General features: G+C 38.6%; 1 protein-coding gene across 1 annotated transcript in view; it reads right to left on the reverse strand.

The window, feature by feature from the left end:
* SLC6A3 (solute carrier family 6 member 3) overlaps window positions 1-17559 on the reverse strand; it is a 192608-nt gene that overhangs the window by 151132 nt on the left and 23917 nt on the right. The window contains exons 2-3 of the mRNA XM_088476325.1: window positions 6964-7095; window positions 2977-3214 (exon numbers count right to left, since the gene is read on the reverse strand). Of these exons, the coding sequence (XP_088332451.1) occupies window positions 2977-3214; window positions 6964-7095 (370 nt within the window). The remainder of the gene's footprint in view (window positions 1-2976; window positions 3215-6963; window positions 7096-17559) is intronic.

The following is a 17559-nucleotide window of genomic DNA, read 5'->3' on the forward strand; positions in this document are numbered from 1 at the left end:
AAAAAATGTCAGCTTTCTCTGTAACGTAAATACAAGTTTAAAATTGTACTACATATGTATTTGCAGTGTGAGTTTGCCATGAGAACGGCTCGCAGAACCCAACTGAAACCTTATTGGAATGACCCCATTAAAGCAATGCATCAGAACCAACTTGAATGTCCCTATAAGATTGTTATCACATTTGTCATCCATGTATGTTGATCGCTAAGAAATAAAGATATCTTACAGTATGTATGCTCTTGACAGCTGATAAGGAAACATTTTTCTTTCAAATGTTTTTTTAAGCATTAACAGTGTTTTTCACACATTTGTTTACTCACTTTTAATCGTGGACCTTCTTGTTGATACGGTCATTAAGCTAACATATTTAGCAGCTATCAAAGCCAAACAGCTTTCAGCAAAAACAAGGGAAAAAACATTAATACCTCAAAAGAACTTCTCCACCTCTCTAAATCAGACATGATGGTAAACAAGTAGCAGCTACACATCAAAACCTCATGACAGCTGCAACATCTGCTGCGGGAGAGGATTAGCACAACAAAAGCACATCTTTCTGGGCATAAAAGACCAGATGTCAAAAAGTAACCATCATATTTGGATATAAGACTGGTGATACTTTCTGCAAAAAGTCTTACAAATTGAAGTAGTAATATAAGTCATGCTGTGCCTGTGTAATCTTAGGGAAAGGTTCATGCATCATCTTTACCACTGTAACAGCTGCTGAGGTTTGCTCATAATTATAGTGTGGGTAGTTATGAAAAAGGATGACAAAGTTCACGGTAAAGAGTTTCTTCACCAGCATACCATAAAGCAGAGTTTCCCAAACTATGGCATTACAGTCCAGGTTTTAAGGATATTTGAATCCAGATGGTTAAATCAAATTTACTAAGGTACTAATTAAGTAATTTGTGCCAAAGCATGGATATCCTTAAAACCTGGACTGTAATGATGGGGTTTGGAAAACGCTGGCATAAAAGTAAAGATTCAGTGGGACATGCCAAGTTTACAATAAGTCTTGCATCATTTAGAGATATCAAGCCATTAGGGAAAAGAACAGCAGCTCGGGCGAGGTAATAGAGGAGCTCAGTAAAGTTCTGTGCTGCATAGAGACGCAATCCTGCTCCCGTGTGTCCATGGAGACAGGTCTACGTATGTCTGAAAACATGGGCCAATTCAATTAAGGGTGTATTGTGGTGAAGTGCCATTGCATTGGAACACCGTCAGCAATACTCTAAATTGCCCCAATTGCGTCCAGATGTAGGGGCTCCTATAAGTGTAGCTGTTATGGCATTGCTCATAATTGAATGGACCCCCATGTGTGTTACTAAATTTGAGATTTATCAGACCTTCCAAAAAAGCAAAGTGGAGGTATTACCCAAAGCAGCCAATCAGATTCTAGCTATCATTTTCCAGAATGTACCAGATAAATTATGGATTCTGTTTGGTTGCTAAGGGCAACACTTCCATGTTTCTTTTTCACACAGTTTATTAAAACTCCCCCTTATGTGCTGTTTTCTGAGTTTCACGCAATGTCAATGTCGGACACAGTTGGGCACTTATTTTAGACTATGTATGTGTCTAAGTTGCACAGAGCATATATCCAAAGTCCGCGCAAACAGAGTCGCAGTCGCAGTTGAGATGCACGGCCACAGAATTGTCTTGAAAATGTACTGGGTGTTCCTCAGCGGTGACAGGGAGGTGGCTAACTGGACCCATGATTTGCTTTTGCCTTTTAAAGGATTGCTACTTTAAAACATCGTCCAGACTCATCAGGAAGTTACAGATGCCTGTAAGATGCACATAATGTTGATGTCGCTTGCAAGCAGCCAATGTTTTCAGTTCGCTCATGCATCCAAGTCACTCTGCACATGTCTCCCAATGGTTACAGTACAAAGAAGCAGACCAAAATTACACGCAGAGCCATGCTATTTTGGTGGGCATTTCTGGGAGGTAACAGAGGGGTGGCTAGCCAGACACGGTCAGCAATGGCGTTCAAACTTGCACTGACCCTGGCGGCCATGTTCAGATGGACAAATTGCACTTGCCATAGGGTAGGTGCAATCTCTGATGGTGCGACCATCTTAATATGTGATTAGCACCGCAGTCAGTGGGCACCTCAGTAGGAAGCCTATCAGCTACAGCATTTGCATAAAATAGCGTCCAATTCTGAATCAGGCCCTTAGTGAGCAGCTGAAATTCAGGATCTATCTACATTACTGGCCCACATTCGCAATACAATTCTTCAGCATCTAGTATGAGTTTTGTCCCCAAATAGAGAAATAATTTGCTTAAATAACCATTGTTTTATGCTTATGTTTTTTTTAAGTGACTATTATTATACAAAAGGGTATTATGCAGGAAATTGTCTCTTTTTCCTTTTTTAATATTCTTGTTTATGAGAAAATCCTAAGGAGATGCAGAAAAGGAGATTCCAGATGGCATACTGCACTGAAGAACATCTTCAAAGCTTTGTGCTGAAATGATTCATAATATCTTATTGAAGTGATTGCATTCACTAGAGGCAAATACTTGGTGGTACACATAGTAGTAGTGATAATCTATCTGTTGCACACAGTTTTCCCTCTGGTCAGAATTTGAGACATGTAAAAGTTTTTTTTTAAGTTACAGTACTTACAATTGCCTATCATTTGGATTAAGAATGTGGAGTATCATTGTTGGTATATAGATATGCAAGGATTATTTAATATACAAGTCACATGTTATTTTATGTGGCACATGTACTATCTTTTGAACTTTTTTTTCCTTTATGCTATATGCTCTATTGCACATGTTTATTTTGTTTAATGTATTCAAATTCAGTAAGTGTATTTGTACTATTTATGTGAATAAGGCAACACACACAGGAGGGCTTGATGAGATACAGTACAGTTTTATATAAATATATGCTGCAACTTGGTAAACACTGCAGCAACTTATACAGAAGTGGACTTTATACATAATTGAATCAGTACTTACTCAAAGTATTCTGCAGCAGGTGTGACTTTGTAAGAATCATTAATATAGGAAAATCCAGAGCCATTGATATAGTTGTATCTTATCTCAGAACAGTTAAGACTATTCCATGAATTGTTACAGTGAATCCATGGCAGTTCTGATGTGAATGAGGAGAACAGGTAATGTATGGCCCATGCAATGATAACATTGTAAAAAAAGCCCACATACAATGATATGAGAATGACTGTAAAACCAACTCCTAAAAAGAAAGACAAAATATAAAAAGATTATTAATTTCCTATAGATCTTATAGCTTTACATGACACCATTGTGCAACAAAATTTAGAATTGTAATAGACATTTTTGCTGTCTGCATTCACCACTCCGTACTTTGTCTTGCCTCCCTCTTATATGTCTTTGAGCATACCAGCAGAAAGGAGTATGTAGAAGAAAGTAAATGGTAACAGGAAAATTTTCCTAAAAATATTTTATTTATATTACACAATTGTTCATTGTGGAAAACCATTTCATTCAAAATTGCCAACAATCCATTCATTCACTTCTGGCTGTAAGCCTTGACACTGAGGGGGTCTTATTATCCTGTGCAATTCCTTTATTTGCATAGTGCGGAAGTTTCCAAACTCGGTCCTTAAGGCACCCTAACGGTCCAGGTTTTACGGATATCCGTGGTTGAGCACAGGTGGTTAAATCAAATTTGACGGAAGTACTATTTAAGTCACCTGTTCCCAAGCATGGTTATCGCTAAAACGTGGACTGTTAGGGTGCCGAGTTTGTCAATCTCTGGTATAGTGTGGTATATAAATATGAGCTACTTGGACACATTTACATATACATTACATATTAGCAATATAAAACTGTCCATTTGGGTGTCTTTGGAAGCCACTGTAGGTTGTGACTGCCTTTAAAAAGATGACAGGTTCTCTATTATACAGCACATAGAAAAAAATGTAAATATATAATTGTCTACTGGTTCATAGAAGCTCCATAGCTCAGTGACTAGCATGCAAATCAAGCTACAGCAAGCCTCAATATACCATACAGCTAGAGACGCATTGGTGCGACTGGGCTGCGCCGAGCGCTGTAATGTAGCAACTATTTCTTTCAAATTTCACAGAGATGCTGTTTGGCGTGACTACGGCAATTGTGTATGAGGACCATCTGTATTTAGCCACAGCTACATCTATCGGCGGTCACCCGGCTGCAACATTGTGCAAATGTAGTTACAAAGCCCTTCCCTGGTGTACATCCGTGTGCCTGACTGTGTAAGGACTGAGGCACCCGCTAGCAGCATCTGTAGGCACTGAAATACCAATTGCTGCATCTTTAGACACCACCATCGGTCGCAGTGGCGTAACTATAAATTTTGCTCCCAAATGCCAAAAAAGTTCAAGGCGCCCCCCGCCCAAAAAACAAACACACCGGTGTAAGGTGTGCGGATTCATGTTCATGATACAGTTATGTGCCTTACACATTATGACACACTAAGTAATACCACTTATAACACATTATGCCCACCGGAATGCCCCAATAACACATTATGCCACACCATAATACCCCTTACAACACATTATGCCACAGCAATGCACTGTACACATGCCACACAGTGATGCCCTTATAACAAATTATGCCATGCCGTAATGCCTCTATTTCACATTATGCCACATAACACATTATGCCACACAGTAATGCCCCTTATACATTATTCCCCTTATAACACATAATGCTACACAGTAATGCCCCTAATAGCACATTGTGCACACAGTAATGCCCATTACACTTTATGCCACACAATAATGCCCATTACATCCCACCCTGACAGATCTGCTTCATCAACCCTCCTCTCCACTCCTGCCAGACTGTCACCTCAGCTCAAGACAGCTTGCACAGCTTTTATGTCCATGTAGAACCAGATTACTGGGAACATAGTTTATAACCTATTAAATTAGTGCCCCTTATATAGTGCCCCCTGTAGTTGTGCCCCATATGCAATGCCTCCTGTAATAGTGCCCCTTATGCAATACCCCCTGTAGTAATACACATTATCCAGGGCCCCCTGGAGTTGTGCCCATAGGCAGTGCCCCCTGTAGCTGTGCCCCTGTAGTTGTGCCCCTTAAAGTATTGCCCCTGTAGTTGTGCCCCTCTAAGTAGTGCCCCTTGTAATTCTGCTCCTTCAAGTAGTGCCCCCTGTAATTGTGCCCCTTCAAGTAGTGCCCCTGTAATTGTTCCCCTTCAAGTAGTGCCCCTGTAGCTGTGCCCCTTCAAGTAGTGTCCCTGTAGTCGTGCCCCTCAAGTAGTGGCCCCTGTAGCTGTGTCCTTTAAAGTATTGCCCCTTGCAGTTATGCCCCTTAGAATAGTGCCACTTCAAGAAGTGCCTCGGTAGTTGTGCCCCTTCAAGTAGTGCCCACTGCCCCCTGAAGTTGTGTCCCATCAAGTAGTGCCCACTGCCTCCTGTAGTTGTGCCCCTTCAATTAGTGCGCCCTGTAGATGTTCCCCCTCTACTTACCTGACCGCTCAGGTTCCTCACTGCGCGGGTGATGTCATGACGTCACCCGTGCAATGCATTACTGGGAACGCTGGCCTCTGAAGTGATCGGTGGCTTCCTAGCCTCCGGTCACTTCAGAGGCCAGTGCTCACAGTTGCAGTGGTGTAACCACTGCCCCCGGTGCCTCCAAGCTACCCGGTGCCTCCAAGCCACCGCGGGGGCTGCGGGGGCAGTAGTTAAGCCACTGATCGGTCGCAGCATCGAAACTTGCACCAGTCCTATGGCAGGTGCTGTGTATTTGTCCATGTATGGCCTCTATGTGAGTGGTGGAGCATCTGTGTACGCAATCACTTTCAATGACATGCAGGCCGTGACACTCCCATAACACTGCCATAAAATGGATAGTCTCCATAATGCGCTAAGACACCTACCAGTCCCATTACTATTCCAAGACATATCTTATACCATGTGTCTCAATCCCAACAGCACCTTTGTGCATACATTCTGTGTAACACATGAGCCGTAGGAGTTTTTAGTGATTTTCGCATACACACAGAAGCAAAAAAGTGCTCAACAATTTGCACATCGGCATTAGTCTGCTAATAGATCTGCCTAGCATGCTAACCAGAATGACCAGCGTGCTAATTGTGTATACTGCAACTCCCCTGCTCCACATCAGCGCTCTATAACAGAGACAGAGAGCATATTGAACATAGCACCTGATTCAGACCCACTTGCTAGATGCGTTCGCTTGCACGATGCGCATGCAAATTTCAGCAAGGCAGGCGATCGCATGGCATTTTGTATGCAGACGCCAACCAGCCTAAGTTAAAACGCCCACTTTTGCACGTCATCTCCAGGAACTGTATGTAACCATCGGTAACATTAAGTACCTTCAGATGCGATCACAGTGCTTGTGGTTGACATAACCTACCGCAAGCACTGCGAGTGATTCATTGTGATTTTCAACCATGTGACGTGTACTATGACGCTGCCTCTTAATTATGCACGCCTCTGAAAAAGCGTTTAGATGCTCGGGCACGCCTGCGTTCTCCACCTCCACTACCCGTTTCTAGTGGCTAGCCCCTGTCCCAACCCACAAACAGCTTCTCCTGTCACTCATTCAGCAGGGCTGTCTAGGCGCAGCGAGCTAACGCTTCACGATTGCTCACGCTGGCTGCGTGCGAATGCATCTTAGCGAGCGGGTATGAATCAGGGCCATAGTTTTGATGATATGGTGAAAGAATATGGTGTAAGCTTGTCAATGGGTGGTAGAGGAAGACGATACCTTAAATAAGTTTCCATGTAAATCGCTCAATCTGACTTTAGTGCCAGTATAAATAAAAGTTTGCATTAGTGGAATCACCACAGATAAAGGAACAGTACATATGTGAAATGCCATACTATAAGACATTTAAATATTGGCACAAAGGATGTCCAAATATACTAGTTCTTTATTCTGTCTGAGTTGAATCACCATAGTAATATTTTAAAATCCATCTTACCTTTAAATATAGGACAAATCTTCCAGACTCCTGCAGCTCCCTCTCGGTTAAATTGTCCTATAGCAAGCTCCATGTAGAAGAGGGGCATTCCAGCAATAATCATAAAAAACAAATAAGGTACCAGAAAAGCACCTGAAAAAATAAGAAGTTAAAACACTACTTAATGTCTTGTATTAAGAAGTCTTCATTTACTGATGGAAAATATACTCAGTATGCGTGAATCTTACTTAAGAAAACAGAGTTGGTGCAAGGTAGTGGAAACAGAGCTATATAAGGGGCCAAAACATTTAGTTGTCAAAAAATGTAACAGACAATCAAAAAGAATTTTAATGAAGGATTTGAACTTCTCCCCCATTGCAGGTCCAATATCTTTGAGTTATATGTATTTATATGTAGATCCTAATAGATTTCATTAGAAATGGTACAGTACTTCACCACTAGAACTAAGTGATAAGAAGGATGATTTTGTACCCATAGTCCTGGATTCAGATGATGATATGGGATTACAAGTACAGAATTAATTATTAGAGGAAGGAAATTACACATACTGTTCTCCTATCCCCATATATGACTTAAATTGAAAAAATAAATTAAAATAGTAAAGTACACAGGTTCCTGTTGATACCTTTCCCTATCAAACCCATATTATACTATTTATCCAAGATACACAAATCAATCACTGCACCCCCTGGACTACCTATCATTTCCGGAATCCACTATTCCGTACCTCTAACATGTCTTCTTATGTAGATTCCTTCTTCCGACTGCAGTCCCATCTATGAGACACCACCCACTTTTTTAATCTTTTTGATAATCTAGAGCATCGGGATTCATATGCATTTCTCTCTCTTGATTCAAAGACTATTTACACAAATATCCCTCACACTTTGGGCACAACGCCCTAAGAGAGTGTTTTCCTTGAAATGGGACCGCAATTGCGACACAATTCTTAACTCTATTCTTTTCATTATTCAACACAATTATTTTCTCTTCCTTGACATGTTTTATCTACAGGTGATGGGGAAGACCATGAGGACCAAATCTGCACAGAATTATGCAAACCTATATACAGTGGAGTTTAATGAACAACGTCTGTGTGTGGATTTGACAGGTCTCTGGTCTTTTATGATCGTTATATAGATGATCTGTTTATCATTTGGGATGGAGATCCTTACTCACCACAGAATTCTGTTTCTTTCCTTAACAATAACACTTTTAATTTATTATTCACTTACACGTATGACAGGAACTGTGTTAATATTCTGGATATGACCCTAGAATATATATATAACAAGATAAATACTTCTACAGTAATTATTGCAAGGAGGTAGTTAGTAACTCTTAATTACAATTTTTCAGTGCTCACTACCTACTGTACCATGGAAGTTGAATATTACGAAAGGTCACTTGATCAGAATAAGACGTAACTGTAGTAAAACAACTACATTTGCGATTCAAGCAAAAAAGATGCTAAATACTTTCAGCACTACAGGATACACTTTGCAGCTCTTGGAAAATCCTATGCAAGAGGTTTGGGAGATGAAAAGGGAAGAAATGATATGATATTATAATCTGCAGAAATCCAAAAAGGCTAAATAGGATGAAGAAAATGTCAAATCTCTCCATCATAATAGCAGGAGAGAAGCAGATCATGGAAAGAAATTAAATTAATAGCACGTTGGAAATAGTGACCAATTATGATTCTACGAAAGGAGATCAGGAAAGTTTATCTGTAAACATAACAACACATCATTATCTATAAAGGAAATTATAGATAAAAAATATAATATTCTAAGACATGACCCATATATTGGAATATAATTCCAATATAAGCAAAAGTGATATATTGAAAAAACAGATCACACAAAAATCTTATTGTACAAAGTTTATTCAAAACAATCATAAAATAACCTCAAAATAACAACAATGAACAACTGAATTGACTACCCTCCAAACCTGAGGCTTCTACAAATGTGAAAAAATGAAATGTTTAACATGCTGTCATGTGAAAACCTTAAATAAATAACTTGTTATAGATAAACAAAAATCCATAAAATAAATGGTTCTATCAACTGTGACACTTAATATGTTATGGAAGATGAGTCTCCCACATCCAAATATTCCAAAACATGGAATATTCCGAAATACAGAATTTTTTGAGCGTGAGAAAGTGCTGCTTTTACTTTTTGCTGGTTCAATGTAAACAAACTTTGTTTAATGCACAAAATTATTAAAAATATTGTATAACATTATCATCATCATGTATAAGATGAATATAAAACATAAAGGAATTTCGTATATGTACTCAAACTTTGATGCACAAAATTATTACAAATATTGTATAAAATTACCTTCAGGCTCTGTGTATAAGATGTATATGAAACAGAAAAGCATTCTGTATTTAGACTTGGGTCCCATTCCCAAGATAACTCTTTATGGTATGCAATTATTCCAAAATACGGAAAAAGCTGATATCCAAAATACTTCTGCTCCCAAGCATTTTGCATATGGGAGACTCTACTTGTATACCTATTGCTTTGTACATGTAGCAGATGATATGTGGGACATACAACAAGAAATTTAAAATATAGATTTCTAGAACATCGCAGAAATCTTTCTGAATGGCAAATTGAATCAAATAGTAGTGTATCTAAACATTTATTAGAATTCCACAGTGTTAAAGCAGAGGACCTTATACTGATAGGTTTAGAACATATTCCATCACAATGAGACAACAGATACAAAACATTATGGGGCGTATTCAATTAGAAGCGAAAAGTTGGAATCGGTGAAATTTTTCGCCGATGACGTCATTTTCGCCAATTTTCATTATCCCCGTATTCAATTACATTGACTTTTCACCGGCGGCGAAAAGTCAATGTAAACAAACGGGAATAAATATGCGCCTGCCTTTAGCAGGCGAAAAAAAATGCAGAATTGGGGTTTAGGGGTGCAGGCTTAAAAAAATTAGCCTGCACCCTTGAGAATGACCCCTTAAAATGATCTGTGTAAAAAAAATGTAAAAAAAAAATCGGAACACCCCAAAAAAATCACTTTGAATTTGGGGGCGAAAAAAAAATGTTGGGGGACAAAGTTAAAAACAAGCGACCTTGTCTCTGGAGGGCTTCCCCAAGAATGCCCCAGGTGTTTTTTTTCATTGCAGCTGCTTGCGGAAGGTGGGTTTTTCACAATTTTTTCAACTCACTTTAGGAACTTTAAAATATGCTGACCCCTGTTTTCAAGTACCCCAAATCTGATAGGCATAGTTATTTTCCCCTAAAAAAAACTTCTAAATGCTCTTCTGCATCACCTTCTTCAAAGCCGCATTAATAAACCTGCCGCAGCTATTAAAAACCCCGACTTCCTTCAGGAGATAAAAATGGGGGTACCCATAGTAATCCCCCATGTCTACAGATCTTTAGGGGGGTCCCTGGAATACGGTTAAAAGTTTAAAAAAAATGACATCATTGGGGCTCCAGGTCTGGTGCTGGTCTTAAATATAGGGGGATCCCCACAAATTTTTTACCCCTATATTTAAAACCAGGACTGGTCCCTGCAGCCTGGTGTTGGTTTCTAAAATATGATGGAGCCCTACACATTTTGTTCCCATATTTTTAGAAACCAGGACTGGCTGGCAAGCCTGGGGCTGGTTTGGATTTTTTGGGAGTGGGCCCTATGTAATTTTTTTTTTTAAATTTTAACACGTTTTTTTACAGGTACAACACAACGGGAATTTTCGGGAAATATGCCAGGGAACCCCCTAAAGATGTGAGGACATGGGGGATCACTATGGGTACCCCCATTTTTATCTCCTGAAGGAAGTCGGGGCTTCTAATAGCTGCCGGCAGGTGCATTTTTGCAGAATTTTTTAAAAATGCGTTTAGAGACTTAAAAATATGCTAGTACCCATTTTCATTTACCCCAAATTTGATGGGACCACTTAAAAAATGAAAAAAAAAACCTAAGTGCTCTTCTGCATCACTTCTTTAAAGCCAGGGAAAAAAAACCTGCCTCGGCTATTTAAAAACTGCGACTTTCTTTTGCAGGCAAAAACGGGGGTACCCATAGTGATCCCCCTGGTCTGGACATGTTTAGGAGGGTCCTACAATTATTTCCTGAAAATTCCTGGGTTTTTTTTCGCCGATCCCGGTTTCGCCTACTTTGGAATTGAATAGGGGATTTAGCAGGCACGTGCACGATACTTTTTCGCCTGGAGAACAGGCGAAGGAGGCAAAAAGTCCAGCCAGCGAGAAGTCTGGACTTTTCGCCTCAAATTGAATATGGGCCTATGTCACCAAGAAGTATATTTGACATTTACTTTGCCAAGAAGGTCTTAATGAAGCAAATTAAACTTAACAGTCTACTTTGATCTAATGTCATCAGAAACACACCTCCACAAAATAATTTTTTTTGGTTGATACTTTATTTTTAATTGTAAAAATAAATTTCCTTTGTTGTAGGGTTTATGAGCAAAATAGAAAGTAAAAGATAAACCAAATAATAAAAATAAAAAAACAATGAAAAAAATGCTGTATGTATTGCACAAGTTATGTTTGTTATATATATGGAGATTTTATATGTAATAGGTCTTATTGTATAAATGCAGATTAAACATTGTCAAATATGAATGATCATCAATATATTATAAAACATAAATGAAAATTACAAGGTAATTATAAAGATACATTTTGTTGATCCAGATTAGAGAGATAAGAATAATTATATTATATAATTTATATGAGAGAGACTTTGATTGAATGAGGTTTTATTTAGAATTATTAAGGTTGTAGAAACTTTATTTACCAGTCTATAACCATAGGCTTACAGGAAATAATAATTAGTCCACACTGATAAGCAGTGGATATATATGTTTATCTAAAATAAGTATCGGTACATAGGAACTGTCAACTACATCCTGAATTATTAACTGCAAACAGTATCTCTTCTAGACCTTTGTTATCTAAGCTTGAAAGTGTTAATAATTAACCATGTGAGTTGTGAACTTATCACAGTTGTTTTATAATTATGTCTAATGAGCAACCTTAAAAAAGAGTCGCCCTCATATTTGGTAAAGCCATACAGAGAAATGCGTCAGTTATACAGACATGTCAGATGTCACTACCTCAACATATCTATGAATGCAGCGACTGGGTGCACTGAGTAACCATTCAGAACATCCAAACTCTCTCTTGCTACCTATACTTCTGAACAAAAGCATGCAGTAGCTGTGGTGGAGAAAACCTACAGTGATCGCAAAAAGTGGCAAATTCATGTGCATGTTATGAGAGTATTATGGGTATGTTTGGGAATGCTGCTGCATTCCCATTTGTAAAACCCAATGCTTAGGGGGCCATGTTTGGCTAGATTAGAGGAATGTAGATAGAGTAGACTCTAGGCTTACGTAAATGTCGCTGGTGTGACTGATGTTGCGTCAATGTTGGTGTGTTTACAATCTCCATTGCAAATGCAGAGACAACACAGCCTGAAAGTCGGTGCCTCACTGCTCATACACTCCATCACTTTGTCCAGCACAAAAGCAAAGCTGAGATTAGCATTTGCATATTGCCGCAATTGCTATTGCTAAATCAGGCCCCAAATTGGAACTTGTACTACACCTAAATTTGTTTGTGTTGGAAATGAAGAGAAATTGGAAAGTCACGACTTCCTGGGGACATGTAAGGTCTATGACCAGGCCAGCACGATCTAGTACACGGGGTAAGCATAAGCATTGCAGGGTGGTGCCGGGCTGGAGAGGCGCCCTCCCCACCACTTGCTTTTTGAGCGACTTTACTGTTTACCTGCAGACTCATGGGCTCGCATGGCAGGCATAGGACCAGGCCACCCATTAGCCAGATTGCTGTTCCATCTGAATATAAATGTAATATGTCTACAGCCATACAAAAAAAGAAGAACTATGGAGGAGCTGCACACCACAATGCCAGGAGGCAGACCTGAATAGTGAGACAAAGAAAGGGAGTGACAGCTTGCACGATTTGTATTATACAACAAACTGTGGTTGCAATAGTCTGGTCGGTGGTATCCTGGCTGTATTGGGGAAGAAGGATAGAAGCTGAAGCTATCTTCTGCGTGGAACCCTATGACTGTTATCTAAAGATTGTTGTGGTATGCTTAATATACAAGTATATATATATACGGTATGCATATATATTACACCATACAAGGTCTTGCGGTTTAATTAATTATTACACTATCAGGCGCTGGTACTTGTCCCCCTTTTCTCACCCTTAGACACAATCTGACCTACCAATCGGTTTTCTTTAAGGATCAAGCAGCCACCTGTCTGGAATAGGAGTATAGTGTGACCTAACATTTAAGGAGGGAGCAATACTTACCAAATCATGATATTTCCCATGTGATTAAGGAGATTTATACTCAACCAAGAGGCAGTGCCATAGTTGTAATATATTTTCTGTACTAATATTATTTACTTATTGATGCAACATTCAGAGACCACAAAGGGCAAAACTTACTAAAAGTCAGTTTAGTCAAACAGCCAGGTTTTGGTGCTCTTTCCTGTGGGTTAAATGATCTGCCCATTTTCTAAAGGCCAAAGCACCGTGGAAGCACTATTTAAGGAAATTGCCCACTACACATCGCCTTCCTGATTTTTTTCAATGGAAAATATATAAACTGTCCAATTAACTATGTGTCGGGTTTGGAAACTGCCATAAAATGCAGGCAAATCTGCCAACAAAAATTAGTAGTTTATGGAAGCGAGATTGAGATAAGACACTGCCAATTGGTTTATTCTTAATAAATACATCCATACAATTGGAAGAAGGCCTCACACTAGGAATCCTTACACAGAAGGAACATTCATTTTTGAGAGTTTAGAATCCCAAGAGACCTGTGTTCTGCCATTTATCTAAATTACACAAGGACAAGATAAACCCACCAAGTTACTCCATATTGTCTGGGATTGGATCTATACGTTCAAATATATCTATATACATTGACTGCTATCTGCAAGAATTGGTCATTCAACAAAAAGTTATCTTAAAGACACAATTTAGGTCCTACAATTCCTTGATGGATTTCAATAGCAAGTGTCCTACATACTTTGGACTAGTGATGTAAAATCATTATATACATGTATTGACCATAGGAAGGGATGTGAACATGTAGAACACTATCTATTGACAAAAATAGAAATACCCACTCAGCAGATTAATTTCATTATGTTGTAATATCGAAATTATATTACATTATAACTATTTTTGGTATCAAGGGGAATACTACAAACAAATTAAAGGCACAGCGATGGGCACACCATTTGCGTAGAGATACGCAAACCTATTTGTGTCAAAATGGGAAGATGATTGGATTTGGAGTAACAATATATATATCAGTTGAACCTCGTCTGTAGCCAGCGTTATATTGACAATGTACTTTTTATTTGGAATGGATCAGAAACGAAACTAGAAGAATTAAAAAATTATGTAAATGCCAACAATATCGGCCTAGAGTTCACAACCCAGAGCAGTAAGGAAATAATTGTCTTTTTAGATTTAGAGATATTCATAAAAGATAATACACTGAAAACTAGGACACACATAAAAGAGGTCGATGGAAACAATGTTCTCAGCACCTCAAGCTACCGTCACAAGTGGTGGATCAAGACTATCCCACAGGGACAACTTAATTGGATACGAAGAAACTGTACAGAAATTTATGACTTCAGAACACTGAGCAAAGAACTTCAGGGAGAAAGGGTATAAAGAAGTAAAAATTGTCAGAACAAATAGAAAACATTGCAGAATTAAACAGAAAAGAACTCATTAAATATAAACAGAAGACAAACAAGGAGAACCAGGAAGTGGCTATGATAACTCAATTTAACTGTAATTTTAGAAAAATAGAAAATCTGTTCCAGAAACAATGGTACATTCTCCAACTGGATGATGATCTAAAAACAATAATTTGAGAGAAACCCAGGTTCATTTACACAAAAGCAAACTATTTAAAACAAAAACTAACAATGAGCTATATCCCAACAAGTGTAAAAGAAGAAAACAGAAAATATGAAGGATTTTTTCATTGTCTAAGTTGCAAAGGCTGCAAAAACTAAAATAATACCAGCACAAAGAAAATTTAAGTCTTCACATCAAACCAAGACCACAAAGAGTATACTGTTAGGAACCGTATCACCTGTGACACAGAGGGGGCAATATACCTGCTGGAGTCCCCCATGTGGCCTACAGTATATTGGCCAAGCAAAAAGGAAAATAAAAACATGCATTGCTGAGCATATATACAACATGAAAAGAGGCCTAACATCACAGTGTGTCTCAACATTTCTTAGAATAACATAATAAGTATCCAAGTGGAATTAAATTTCTCGGAATTCAGAAAGTTTCAGTACATTGGAGAGGAGGAGACTTGGTTACAGAACTGAAGAAATGTGAAACCAAATGGATCCACACTATGAAGACATTGACACCCAGAGGCCTGAACATAGACATTGAACTCAATGCTTTTTTCTAAATAAAAAAAAAAAACATTTTTGGTGCAAGATCTAATAAATAATTTTATTGTTTCATTAGTTTCAATACATATTTTTCTACATTTTATATTACATTATTAAAGACATACATTCAAATTTTTATCGATTTTATACATTGTTTTAACACTATCATCATAACTGCACAATTTAAGCACCAGCATTTGCACTTTCCAAAAGAAAACTAAACATGAGTTTCCCAACATTTTTATGACCTCACTTCCAGGTCAGAGAAGTAAAAATGCATTTTCTTTTTAACAGAACTAATACAGTTTTTTATATAAAAAGGTTTTTTTTAGTAATAAAGAACTTCCTGTGAGTCCACAAGGCATTCTTGATAAAGTACCCGCTAAGGCAGTGGTTCTCGGTCCTCAGGACCCCACACAGGTCTCGTTTTGCGATTACCAAGAAGGTGCACAGGTGTCCTCATTACTCACTAACACAGTTTAAAAGATCCACAGGTGGAGCTAATTTCACTTGTGATTGTGTGAGGAGACCTGGAAAATATGCACTGTTTGGGGTCCTGAGGACCGAGTTTAAGAAACTGTGCGGTAAGGTATGAAACACGTTGAAGCGCAGGAGTTAATAACGGAGCAGCATACAGACACCAGCGTTTGAAGAGTGACATCATCACCAGGCAACCCCTGTTGCCTGGTGCAGCCCAGGAGTCACTACCAGACACCGCACAGCCATGGACCACTCTCTGCTGCCACCGTTGATTGTCTGCCAGGCAGAGAGAGGCAGCATGCCCCAGCATCCAACCACAGACCCCATAACACCGGAGTGTAAGGAGGTAAGATAGGGTCAGGCTAGGGCACACAGACCTAAATATAAACCAGCACGGGACAAGGGCACATAACGGTTCCGATTTCTAACCCCTTAAAAAAGGGCCATAAACATCTATTATTTCCCTTTTTTGTATACCAAGTATAACCTTGTGTTTTTACATTTATTTAATTTTTAGCAAATGCTGGTGCAGACTTTTTTTTATAATGTCAAAATGTTCTTACAGAGGACCGAAAAATTATCAAATATCTAATTTGCAGTATATTTTTACAAAACAACAAATCCTACAATTACAATAGGCACATGCAATAGAAAATCAACCCTGACTTTGGACATGATAACATTAGTTGTTTTTACTTCTTTTTGAAATAGAGGAAATGGAGCAATCATCTGGGGTGAGCACAACTCCTGGGTGGAGTAGGATGTAGAGCTGGAAGCTGAGGTACTGCTGGTTGGTTGTTTTAATACCTGAATAGGTAAGAAATCTATACGTTTTGCAATCAATAACACTACATTACTATTTAACAGCCTAATGAGTTATGCATAGCTTATATAACCAGAAAGACACTCTGATGTGCTCTGAATTTTGGGTCTCAAGCACAGCTGCAATTTAAGTGTAGAGCTATATTTGTTGCTAAATTTAAAGGGTAGATCTGCTTCATAGGTGTAAACAATTGTGTGTACTACTCCAAATTTCCATATACTTAGTAGTTGACTCTGCCATATCCAGACCAATAACCCTTGTAAGGGGTTTTGTTTGTTGTGTAGTCTCACAAACGGTCTTTTCTTCTACAGGTGATGAAGAATTTATTGTGTATAAATATAGATTGATATACTGTATGTGTCATCCTTTCTCTAATCAGGTAGTGTGGTTACAGTTTCCTGCTCCTGGAGTTTAGCAAAATGTGAATGTTATTTAGTGTTATGGAAAAAGTGTTAAGTGTTAATTAAAAAAAAAATATTTGCAGTGTGCAGAAAATTGGTAATAACAAATTAGGCATAAAACAAAACAAAACAGGAAAGCGCTCATAGTGTAGTAAATAATTTTCTTGGAGAGAAATAGGTACTCCTAAATATACTGTATGGGCACTTTAATTAAGATAATTCAGGCTTGTCTTTTCTTTCCAACCACCAAAGGACCACCTGCTGATAATAAGGGGTATAAGAATTATTCCAATAGCTACAGTATGATAAACACCAAAAGTGCCAGAACATAGGGGGTCATTCAGACCCGCTCGCGAGCAAAGGACGCTCGCAAGCAGGTCGATGTTGTGCGCATGCGCGGGACC

Source organism: Taudactylus pleione, unplaced genomic scaffold, assembly GCF_031769625.1.
Source record: "Taudactylus pleione unplaced genomic scaffold, aTauple2 ptg000186l, whole genome shotgun sequence".
NCBI lineage: Eukaryota > Metazoa > Chordata > Amphibia > Anura > Myobatrachidae > Taudactylus > Taudactylus pleione.